A 12,888-nucleotide genomic window follows, 5' to 3' on the forward strand; every position below is an offset into this window, starting at 1 on the left:
TATAATATGAGTCATTGTTTAGGTATTACTGTAGAAGTGAGTTCTAGGTTTTATTGAAAGCATGAAATATAGCCTCTTTTATTTCTGGTCAGTGGAGAAATGGTCCTCCTGTGTTGTATCAAATCTTACAGAACAGTGAACTGAAGTGATTTCTGGTACTAAAATAATAAATAAATAAATAAATAAATAAATAAATAAATAAATAAATAAATATAATGAGTCATTGTTTAGGTATTACTGTAGAAGTGAGTTCTAGGTTTTATTGAAAGCATGAAATATAGCCTCTTTTATTTCTGGTCAGTGGAGAAATGGTCCTCCTGTGTTGTATCAAATCTTACAGAACAGTCTGAACTGAAGAATAAAATGAGGAAATTTCATCTAAAAAACTGTATTAAAAGAGGAGCTTTATATGGAAACAGGCATGGATTTAATACTTCTGTATGCTATAATAAAATATTTCATTAGTCTTTCAGAAATGGAAGGCAGATGGATATTTAACTGACACTCTGCATAGAAACCAGAGACTGAACATTTTATTAATTTTATCAGTTGCCTAGTACCAGCTTGAATGGAAACCAAAGATTGAAGTTTTATTCATTTCATCTGTTCCCTATGAGGGGAAAAGGATTAACTGTAACTGTTCTTTATCTGAATTCCTGATATCTGAAATGGAAACTATTCTAGTCTGTGTAGCTTTTAAACACTCTCTCTGCTCTTCTTGTTTATTTTAGTTGGTGATTTGGCTTTACTCACCAAATCAAACTAATTTAGTTAAGGGAAGAAAATTGGAATTCTTCATGTCTTCTTTTACATACGATACTTAGAATGCCAGAATTCTGCAATGCTAAGCATTACTTAGTTGTGTAGACACATGGGATATCTCAGATCATGTTGAAATGAAGAATTCTATTTTCTGCAAGTGTTACAAATTAAATTAAATTATTATCTGGATAACTTTTTTAATGGACTAGAATTTTGCAGAAAGTCATAGAGATCTAACTGGTGTTTTCCAAAGTGAGACATTTTTCCAAGAGATGGTCCTTGACACCTTAACTAGAACCAATAAGCTAGAAGTAGAGCTCCACTGAGAAAGTTAACAGGGGCTGCTACCAACAGTCCCTGGTACTATATAAATATGCAAATAAAATTAAAGATTCACAGATTATTTTTAGCAAGGTGTTAGTTCCAGTGGCCTGGAAATTTTTCTCTCAGGTATTGACATTCTGTAACCCTTGAGAATTCAATTACATACAATCAGACATTTCTCTCCTTCCAGTTCTGCAGGGCATGATAATATGCCCTTTAGGTGAACCAGAAAAAAATCCTTCCTTGTATGAATGGGTACCTCCTTCTCTTTACATTTACTGTAAAACAATCATTCTCAAACATTATCTTGGGTCAGAAGCACTGAGGTATTTAAACCACAGATTACTGGGCCCTTCCTTAGTTTCTAATGAGGACATCTGGGGCAGGGTCTGAGAATTTAGTTATAACATGATCTCAGGTGCTGTTGATGCTATTGAGTGTCAGAACTATGCTTTGAGAAAAAAAAAAAAGAAACAACAGCAGGGCAAGGGATAATAAACTGGACAGGCTATTTTCACATATAGTTAATTTTGCATGTCAAATTGCCATCTCAGAAAATTTTCCATTATAGGAATGGTCTAGTTTTGGCTTTATAACTATTGCTTGTACAAGAGATAAAACTGCTGGGTGTGGTGGTGCATGCCTGTAATCCCAGCACTCACAATTAAAAAAAAAAAAAAAAAAAAAAAAGATAAAACTATTTTTGATCCTTTAGTCTTTTAGCAGTGGTGTTTAGCAGCATTAACATAAACCAAACAGTTACATGATACTACTTTTTTCCGAAGCAAATTACAGTTTTTTTCAGTTCCAGAAATCAAACCCAGAGCCTTGTATGTGCTAGACAAGCTACCACTGAGCTATGTTCCTAGCTAAAACTTTTTCTTAGCAAGTAACTACAAAACAAAAACAAAAACAAATAAACACGTATCTACATATTTATGGGGTACCATGCAGTGTTTTCAATATTTGTATAATACTGAATAATTAAATCATGCTAATTAACATATCCATCATCTCACTTATTTTTTGTGGCATGACATTTGAAATTTAGTTTTAGCAATTTTGAGGACATACAATACATTGTTGTAATTATAGCCAAGGACTGTCCAAAAGAGTTAAAAAAATGTATTCCTCCTGTCTAACTGAAACTTTGTGTTCTTGGAGAGACACTGGTCTCTCCGTTCCCTCGTCATGCCCTCTGCTTCTAATAACCACCATTTGAGCTTTGAGTTCGCTGAGTTTGACATTTCTAGATTTTGCAGATAAGTGAGATCATGTACATCCCATTTTCACGGCTGTCTCATAGTTGGACAGATTAAAGAAGGAAATCTAAGAAGATACAGAGGGAGAGGTCAAATCTAGCCTGTATGTAACTCAACAGTTTGCACTCAGGGACACCTTCTTCTAATCCACACACATCCTAACACTTCCCATTAAGTTAGAGAAAATTCTTTGCATTAATCCCAAGACCTCTTATTTTCAGAATGACTACAGGAAGCTGTCCATGCAATGCAAAGACTTTGTAGTGGGTGTGCTGGATCTTTGCCGAGACTCAGAAGAGGTAGAAGCCATTCTGAATGGAGATCTGGGATCCACGGAGCCTCTGGAAGTGCACAGGCATAAACCTTCGTTGAGTCGTGTCAAACTTGCCATTAAGTATGAAGTAAAAAAGGTGAGGGGCCACTTCCATGCATGGCCATGCAATATTGATGTCATAATTCAAGAAATTTTAAAAATAGGATAGATCTTCTTGATAAATGAATTTTTTTTCACTCATGAAAGACATTAAGTGAAGAATCATGGTAAATTTGCAAGTTAAATGTCTCAGTTCTGATCCTTAGGAGATATGGGACCTTGAAGAAGTCATAAATCTTTAAATTTTATTTTCCTCATAGAAAAGGAAAATAATGCCTCTTACATTCAAGATTTTGTTGAATTCAAAGGCATTAAATTCTGCAGAAGCACTCTGGAAAGTGCTAATTTCAATACTGATATCAATATCTATTACTTGTATATATTTTTGCAAGGCACTACTACATACATACTAATGTTAATCTTCATGACAAGCCTATACTATTTTATTCATTTAAACTAGATGAGATGGAATGTGAAGTTTCTATTATACAAAGGAGCTGGGGTTTAACAAGCGTAAATGACTTGCTTAAGGTCACACCACTATAGAAGTGGCCAGAAATAAAAATTATGGATTATATCATATTCTGATGACTGCCAAAAAAAAAGCTATTATGTATACCTATTTGCTAGCTTGTATGAGACTATTAAATAATTGGTTAAATTTTATTTTACTATAATAAAAGTTCACTTACACAGAATCTGCCAGGTGGGATTTTTTGTTCTTCTTCTTCTTCTTGAGAGAAGCTGATAAATCACCAAGAAGCAAGCTATACCAGGAAAAGATCTGGTTTTGTGAACTGATCGATCCATGAGTAGCCTGGCCTTCTATTCTTCCTGCAGTGTGCGCTGGTGCTAGGGAACAGTCACTAGAGCCAGCCCGCAAGGGTTTGAGTCCTGATTTTACCACAGTTCCCTAAGTAATCATGGGCAAGTAACCATTTAAGCCATAGTCTGCTCATCAGTGAAGTGAGAACAATAGTGGGATCTACTCTTCTGTTGTTTGAGGATTGCATGATGTAATGTGTGTAAGTAGCCCAGGGCAGTACATGGCAATTATTCAGTAAGCATCAGATAGCAACATTTCTACATTGGGAAAATTCATACAATCACTGTAAAGCAAGTTCAGTCATCAAAGACAAATCTCATGTTCCTTGTGTTGCTTCCAGTCCTTAAGATCAGACCTTTTAAGCAAGAAGAATGTAGCACAAGATGTCAGGAGGCTTACAGAATCATAAGAAGTGGAGAAACAAGCTGATCTACATTGTGCTTCCAATAACCTCACTCAGAACCAGGCAAGAACTGACCTGATAAGGGGGTTTCTGTGGCAAGACAGCCAGAACCTGCACCAGCAGAAAGGGTGCTGAGTCTTTCTACCTGTGATCATAAAGCCTCTTCCAAATCAGACCTGCTGCATGCTTCACCCCTTTGGAACCTAAAGCAATGTTTGCATCCTAGCTGCAAGCAGGGAGGGCGTAATATTTCCCTCTACCAACTTGTGTGCTTTGAGCACACACACACATGCACACACACACACACACACACACACACACTGAATTAAAATAATTTTTCAAGTAAAGAATCAGCTACAAGATAATTACACTCAGAGCAGTCTTGCTAGTTGAGGGTTTTGTTATATAGGAGGGGGTAGTTTTGAGGAAGATTGATAGTAAGCCATTTTTAGAAAACTGTCTGGACACACATTCACAGATCTTGCAATACATATCTCTTCTCTTTGGCACCTGAAAGGAGAGAATTGATTTCAGTTGTCACTGGCTCTTTATCATTGCTTTGCAAGTGTCATATTAGCAGAGACAGCTCATCTACAGATGTGCTACTGTTAACCAAACTGTCTTCCAGAGTGAATGTCTTCCTGAATGTTAATTTTAAACAAATTGGTGTATAGGTTACAATGTATGAGATGTCATTAGTAATAAATTTGCTATCAGCTGACCACCAGAAAACCAAAAAAGAAAAAATCTTTTTTTTTTAATTTAGAACTGAAAGGAGATTTAGGTCTTTACAAGCATTTCTGGTTTTATTTGTTGTATGCCATAAAAAGAAAATTAAAGTCTGTTTTGAAATCCTCATTTGATGAATGTATATAAGGACTCTGTGGTAGAATTGCCAATAGAGCCCTAATTCTTCCTTTCATCCTCTCAAAGGCTTCCTTCATTTTCATTCACCCATTTCTGCTCTGGCAAAGAGGAGAATTATCATGCCCATCCATTTCTGCTGTTTTCTTTGCCCTTGATGTTATTTCTAGCATCCAACAAAACTGCTCCCTGGGTTATAATGATGCATTTACCCAGTGTGGCACAGAGGTAGTCTATGGCTGTGACAATACATTGGGATTCCAAAATAACTATATGTTGTGGGCCCTCCGCAATAACATAATAAACTCATGTTTATTTAAATCAACCCAAAATTCCACCAACAAAACAATGTTTATGTAGTGGTCAATTATTTAGGTCCCACATCAGACTCAGGAAGGTTTTCCTTTTACCTCCTACCCAAGATCTCCCAGCTCTGATTTTGAGTTTGTTGACTTTTGTCTGGGTTGAGTTCCCAGGACTCAGGTATTCCTTATGATCAAACCATGATTCCACCTCATCCTTACAGAGTTTGGTGACAGCTAACACATAAAATAAAAATATGAAACATCAGAATCAGAGATATAGGACCATGAATTTAGGACCATAAATTTGATGTTTATGTAAGAAAGAGTTTTCTCATATAATAAGAGTAGAAAAAAATCCCAAAACTATAAGTAATTTGATCGATCACAAACAAAACCTCTTTACATCAGAAAGATCACAAACTAGTAAAGGAAAAACTGGGAAAAATATTTTCTCTGTTATAACTTACAAAGGATCAATATTCTTAATATCCAAAGAGCTTACAGAAATTTATAAGGAAGACATCCAGAGCCCTATAGAAAAATAAACAAAGGGCTTGAATAGATAATTCACAGAAATTCAAATAGGTAACTAACATATTTCAACTTTTCAATTATTCCTTGAATAATTATTGTACCCTAGTATAACAATGCCCCCTCTCTCAAATTATCAACAAATAAAAACATCACAATTCTCAATGCTGATGGTGAAATGGACAATTATATGTCTGAGTCTTTTCTATCAGTAGATTTTGAAGATTACTCAACTATACAATTATTTCTGAGAGAGATATAATAATAAATTGGAAGTGTAATAAACATTATTTCTCCTTATATAGCTACCTACCTACACTGTTGGGCAAAAAGAATGGAATAAAGCAGAAGATGAAATTTGATTTTATGAAAATAGATACAAGAAAATCAACTTTTAAGCAAACAAACAAAAAAAACTAATGTGCAGTTAAATAATCACAACAATTTGCCCCCCAAAAAATATTTGAGTTTTTAAACTTTACTGTGCCTCTGTTCTGCTCTGTGATGTGAAGCTGACCTCAATCTCCTCCTCCTCCACAGAAATAACATAGCATTCTACTTCCTAACTGGAGTTATGTCTACTGTGAGAAATTTCTTGACAGATACTTGATACTGGAACTTGGTAGACCGTTGAATGTGCAAAACTGGGCACAATTTCCTTAGAACAACTTCCTTAGTTCTTTCTGCCTGCTTTCCTATTTTCTCTGATGAGATTAGATGTGAGCATAGAAAGTTATCTTAAAAAGAGACTCAAACAATATAAACACACACCACTGCCTATTGTGTGTCCCCTTTCTGTGCAGTGTGCAGGAAAAGCCCGGAATGTGAGCAATGCAGTGAGAGCTACGGGTGCGCTGCAGAGCCTGTGGAGTGCGTACCTGGGCCAGTGCGGTCCTGGGCCCTGCAGCCTCCTGTCCTCTGGTGCACTCAGGGAGTTTGAAAATCTGGAAAGCATGTTCAATGTAAGTTTTCAGTTTATATTTCACCACTTAGTGAACTTTACCAGGAAAAATTAATTATCTAATTTTCATTCTCAAGAACACTTTTAAATTTTATGAGTTACAATTTAACAGTCACTAAGAACAAGAACAGTATTCCTACCATGCTGTTGCACAACAGTTTTCACATCAAGATGATTCTCAAAAACGCTAATTTGATGGAAAGACAATGTAACGTATATTCTTTTTGATTACATTAATGTAATTGTTTTCTCTAACTTGCCCACTTGGCGGTTCAGTTTACAATCGATTAGTCATTTGGCATGAATTTGTTCTGAGTGAAATGGTAGTTTTATTCCACTGAAAGACTGAAATTTTCTTGGGTGTCAAACATTCTCCCTTTAAATCAGAAAAGCTCAAATAGGGTATTATTTTTGTAATGACTTCAATTTGCTGGTCCACTGAAGTCAGGAGACAGCATAAAAACTTCATCCAGCTGGCTATGACTGGTATGGCGGCATAAGGATATATTTTTGGACGTAAAACAGTTTTAAGAGATAAAGGTCACTGTCCTATTTGAAGTCACTGAAAAGAGCAAAACTCATTTCCCAGAGGGATTAGTTTTCTACTCTCGCCTGCTAATATTGTATTGGTTTTATTTTCTTTTGTAGAATATCTCTTATGCACTCGTATTAAGGTTTTAAATCATTGAAGAAAATCTATTTGCGTAGATTAAAAGGAATTAACACAGTCCATGTGATGGTGTATTATCTTAAATAAGAAGAGAATAGATGTAATGGTATCAGAAATATGCTTGTTAAACTGAATTTTAAAGACTAACAAACAAAAAGTAAACACCATGATTCTGGCTTTGTAAATGTTTGCACTGTGTTGTTCAAGTCCAGGTGAGTTAAATGTTTCATAGATGCATGTATGTTTTGGAAAGGATTGATTTCTGTCAAATCTTTGAAGCTGTGCAACCTTAATGCAAATGTAGTTAATGCCATAAAGCACATCTTCAGATTTAAGGATTGCCTTAGGGAGCAGGAGTAGAAAAAGGGAGCTACACTACAACATTAATATTAAGAGTTCTTAAGAGTTTAAAACTGAAGAAAGAGAAATGTTTTGGTCCATTTGTGAGGCTATAACACAATACCTGAGACTGGATTGTTTATGGGAGCAGAAGTGTGTTTTCTCACAGTTCTGACTCTGGTAATCCAAGGTCAAGGACTGGCAGGTTCAGTTGCCTGGTAAGGGCTACATCCTGCAGAGAGGTGGAGCACTGTGTCCTCAGGTGGATGGAACTCTTTTATATGAGCCTTAATCCCTTTAATGAGTGGGCAGCCTTCATGAGCAATCACCTCTGTCTGCTGCTCTTGCTTTGTTTTCTTTAAGAGATGGCATCTCATTATATTACCCAGGTGGTCTCAAGCTTCTGGGCTCCAGGGATCCTTCTGCCTCAGCTTACCCAGTAGCTGGGACTAGAGGTGCATGTCAAGGAACCTGCACTTGGCTCTAGTCAGCCTTTAAAGACCTCATATCTTAGTGATATCATAAGGGCAACCTCTGCATTTTGGAGGAGACCCATTCAAACCATAGCAACACCCCCCAATGAGAAATTTGTCCCTCAATCCAAATCCATTTTTCCACTGTCTCTTAACTTCATGGATATTCTGTGTCTTGCAGAAGCCTTTGGCTTATTTAAAATAAAAAGTGCACAGCTGACTTCACCAATAATAATCTAATATGATGACATTATACACTCAACTTGTAGCTTTTCTTATATGTACAGTTCCTCATCATAAACCTAACTTGGGTGGTTCACCATGGATAACTTGTACTTGCATGTACCCAAATTCCCACAGATGCAGATCCTCCTAATACGTGTGGACCAATGTTCAGATTAAGACCACAGGGGTATGGGGAAAAAATGAGAACCAAGATCTGTCATGTAAAGATACAAGATCCCAATGATGATTTTAACTGTACTGTAAACTTAAAAAGTACCAATAAACTCAATGAAAAATAAAAAAAAAGACTACAATATTGTAGATTCTTACCATCCTGACAGGCATGTAGTTTAAATCGCTGCACTTGTTGAGAGCTCACTGTGAACCCTAGAACTATGATTATTTATCCCTTGGTGTGATACTGATCTCACTTTATTTTCTCATACCAATGCACAGCACAGTGCTGGGGTAATTATAGGGATTATAGACATTTTGATGAGTAAGTGAATAAATGAGATGGACATATGGGAACTGTAGAAGAAGGAGTGAACATGCAGGAAATGGTTGAAATATAGTTCAGGGGGGCAGAAAGGTGCAAAATGAACACTTGGAATTCTTATCAAGAATCCTAGGAAGGCTTCAACCTTAGATATATCTACAATTTCTTATTGGGAGTTAAAATAATGACTGCATTGCTATGTGAAATATTGCCTTAACAAATCAGAACCTTGGGAAAGACAGATTTTGGTTTGGAAAAAAAGATATGTGTGTGGCACCAGCAATGACAACTGACCATCAGGACTTGGGATTTTTATCACTGAATTTAAAACACTTGTAAAATATGTATTTTAGTCATTTGGGGCTACTGAAAAAAAAAAGTATAATAGGTTAGGTGATTTACAAACAACAAAAATTCATTTCTCATAATTCTAGTGGCTGAAGTCAGGTCCAGGTGCCAGTATGGTGGGGTCCTAGAGAGGGCTCTTTGGTTGGCTATAGACTGTTGCCCTCTCATTGCTGTCCAAAGGTGGACAGAGCCAGAGGGCTCCCTGGAATATTTTACAAGAGTGCCTTCCATCGTGAGAGCTCCATCTTCATGATCTAATCACCTCCCCAATCCCCATCTCCTAATACAGCACATTAGGGATTATGTTTTCAACATATGAATTTGAGGGAGGATATAATTCAGTCCATAGGAATATGACTTTTGTCATATTGAATCATCAAACAAGAAAAGACAACATCTTCTTTTTAGTACTTTATATCTCACACACTACCTGTTCCATTATTGCAAAGAATCCAGTAAAGCGTCTCAAATCTTGTATTTGTAAATGCATTCTCATCTCCTCTGTCAATGGGTTGTCAAGTCGTCCTCCATGTCCTGTGCCTGTAGCACAACAGTGGCAGCTACTGGCGCATTCATCCGTGGACTGCCCCAATGGCGATGCACACACTTGGCTATAGGGCAGGAGTGAGATGGGGACGTGGGCCCTCAGCCTGTCCTGGGAGGTGAGGCCTTTTTGAAATATTAGCGCTGTAGATAGGAAACTCTACATCAGTAAGTGGCAACCTGTTCACTTCCTTGCAGATGTGCTATTGATAAGTAGCCGAATAACTTGAGGAAATGCCTGGGTTTCTGGCACTCATTAGGATCATTAACTAGAGCTTGATGGAAATGAACCCCTTTTCAAGTACAGACTGCAGCTTCTCATAGGGTTCCTTAAATATTTAAAGGTTGCTTCCTAGTAAGTGCATTGCTATTGCTTATTCTATTTTTTCAGAAGACTCTGGTACTTTTACTTTTTTGTTGTTGTTTTTGTTGCTAAAATGTCCTTTTAAAAAATATGTTGGCTAATTGATTTTTGAATGACTCTTACTAATTCCCAAGCTGAGCAAACCCCACCTGGCCATTTAAAGATAGACTTGTATCTAGCCAGAAATGGTCAACATTCTGGCAGAGGGACCTTTAGATGGACCTGATTACAAATACATTCTGTACCTGGAAAAGAATAGGATAAAAATAACTGTAAAAAAATAAACAAGATGAAAAAGATTGGGTCTTAAAGGAATCGCAGTCCCCACTAAGTGATGCTGGTGGGTGACTTAATAAAATGAAATAGTAAAAGAAAATCAAATAACAGGGCTGAAGTAAGTAATATTTGTTCTTTTTTCCTGATTAGAACTATAGTTATGAGAGAGCTTATGGTAAATATGTGTGTGATAGAACTGTGATAGAGGAAGCAATGAAAAAATGTGGACACTTAAGAGTATGGCCTTGATATGCATCCATTTAGCCATAAATGTCTGCAGTTTATCATTCTTTACATCTGAGTAGTACTCCATTTTATTTTTTAAGAAAAAAATCTTCTTATCCCATCACCAGTTCACAGGCATTTGAGTTGTTTCTAAGATTTAAGTATTATAAAGTGTATCACTATAAACATAGGTGGACATATATTGCTGTGGTATGATTATTTTAATTCTTTTGGAAGATACCCAGTAGGGAAATAGCTGAGTCAAATGGGACTTCTAATCTTAGTGGGTTTTTTTTTTGAGGAACCTCCACACTGATTTCCACAGTGGTTGCATCAGTCTACACTCCCACCAGCATGGAGAAGTGAGCCAGGGATTTAGCTCAATAGTTCCACCACCTGCCTCGCAAGCACAAGGTCCAGAGTTCAATCCATGGTACCAGCAAAAAAAAAAAAAGAACAGTGAAGAAGGGTTCCTTTTTCCCCATAACCCCTCCAGCATTTGCTACTGGTTGATTTCTTGATAGCAGCCATTCTTTCTGGAGTGAGGTAGAATCTCAGCTTTGTTTTCATTTACATCTCTCAAATGACCTGAAAGGAGGACCAAGATGTATAATAGATAATGTGAAATAGGAAGCCAAAGGTGAAAAAAGTTTGAAAGCCAAAGTTTCAAAGGTGAAGTAGGGGGGCTGAGGGAAAGAAGGAAGGCAAAGGAAAAAATATGAGAAAACAAGGAAAAACAGAAACAAAGCCTTTGTAAATAGGGGTGGAGGGGTGGAAGGGAGGGGAGGGGAATGGGAAAAAGAAGAACTAAGGTATGTCATGTACATGTCCAAGTACAAAACCCAGTGATGAATGTGATCATAATGTACAGATAAAATGTACCAATGAAGTCAATTTAAAAAACAAAGCAAAAATTAACAACCCTTAAAAAAAGGTGGACACAATCCTGAAATAGAAGAGAAGCAGCATTTTGTGTCAGCCTCTGGAAGCAGTCCAAGTGTAGAGCTAGCAGTAACACCTGCAGGCTCTTTGGGTCACTTTGCTGATGTTTTTCAGGTCTTCAGTGGCAGAACATGGATGTTCATGTGGCATGTCATCTATTTTTCACATATGTAGCAATTTTCACATATGTAGCGTTTTCATAAAATTGAACAACACTTCTCTTTTAGCTATAACAGATAATAAACCAAATCATTGGTTTTCTTTTCCGTTTTGAACTTAATACAAATAAAGTGGCAGTCAGCAAGATGAGGGACATCTTCACAAAATAAACCAGAGGTCACCCAAACTCGATAGAGGAACCTGTGAATTTAGGAATGTTCCCCTCGGAAAGTACTAGCTTAAGGATATCAATTTTACATTCCTGTTTCCAGATTAGTTCTAATTGCTATCAAGCAATTTCAGTAAATGAAAGGAAGAAGGAGAATGTCAGCAGAACTTTCCAAGGCCTGAGTTCCGGAAAAGCATGTGAATATCTTTGGGATGCACATGCTTTCAGTACGGTAGGTGAACTGTTGGCAATGGTATGGTAACCTCTTTTTCTCTCTCCTTCTCCCTACAGTTTGTAGCTCACCCCAACTGCCAGCAGCAGCTTTTGACGATTTGGTATGAAAACCTCTCAGGCCTTCGGGAACAGACCATTGCTATCAAGTGTCTGGTTGTGCTGGTTGTGGCCTTGGGCCTTCCATTTCTTGCCATTGGCTATTGGATTGCACCTTGCAGCAGGGTACTGGCCTTCTATATATATTTCCTCTGTGGTTGATGTTGTATGTCTCTTTGGGATGAGAAAGAAAAAAGCTTCTACCTAAGGCTCCTGTCTGTTTTGCCCTGAATTTTAATTGACAAATACAGGCTCTGGTTTTCAAATAACTGGATCCATTCAAATAAGGGATGAGAAAGGATTTGGTACTAGCAGGGATGACCGCATTTACAGGCACAAACTATTTGGGCTTTTAAAATATAATCCCCATGATAGAGAAAGGAGGAAAAGCAGCTCGAATGAAGTAGCATTTGTGCCGATGCTACTGACAGCTTAATAAGCAGATGGTTGACAAGGCTGACCGTGGAAGGAAAGCAGCGTGGAGTAGACAGCCCTACTGCAGGAGTACCAGCAAGTGGGGACCACTTGCACCTGCCACAAACAATTGAAGGCTCGGTGTATCAAGCACAGTAAATGTGTTATTTGAAGTCTTCAAATATGTGCATGTCAGGTTCTCCTAGCCCTTTGTTCTTTCAGAAGGTTCTAAAACAAGTAGAATTTAGGTCTTGGGTGTTTTGGGTTGCTTTGATCATTTTTTTAGCTATCTTTATTCTCC

At 37.2% G+C, this 12,888-nt stretch overlaps 1 protein-coding gene across 4 annotated transcripts in view; it reads left to right on the forward strand.

The window, feature by feature from the left end:
- The window catches only part of Trpc3 (transient receptor potential cation channel subfamily C member 3), a 153,237-nt gene that overhangs the window by 102,417 nt on the left and 37,932 nt on the right, over window positions 1-12,888 (forward strand). For 3 of the 4 annotated variants that reach the window (XM_033759997.1, XM_033759998.1, XM_033759999.1), the window contains exons 4-6: window positions 2,570-2,758; window positions 6,454-6,612; window positions 12,135-12,299. In XM_033759997.1, the coding sequence (XP_033615888.1) occupies window positions 2,570-2,758; window positions 6,454-6,612; window positions 12,135-12,299 (513 nt within the window). The remainder of the gene's footprint in view (window positions 1-2,569; window positions 2,759-6,453; window positions 6,613-12,134; window positions 12,300-12,888) is intronic. The other variant, XM_010611072.2, reaches the window with a different exon arrangement.

This window comes from Fukomys damarensis, unplaced genomic scaffold (genome assembly GCF_012274545.1).
Source record: "Fukomys damarensis isolate Sample0158 unplaced genomic scaffold, DMR_v1.0_HiC HiC_scaffold_38, whole genome shotgun sequence".
Classification (NCBI taxonomy): domain Eukaryota; kingdom Metazoa; phylum Chordata; class Mammalia; order Rodentia; family Bathyergidae; genus Fukomys; species Fukomys damarensis.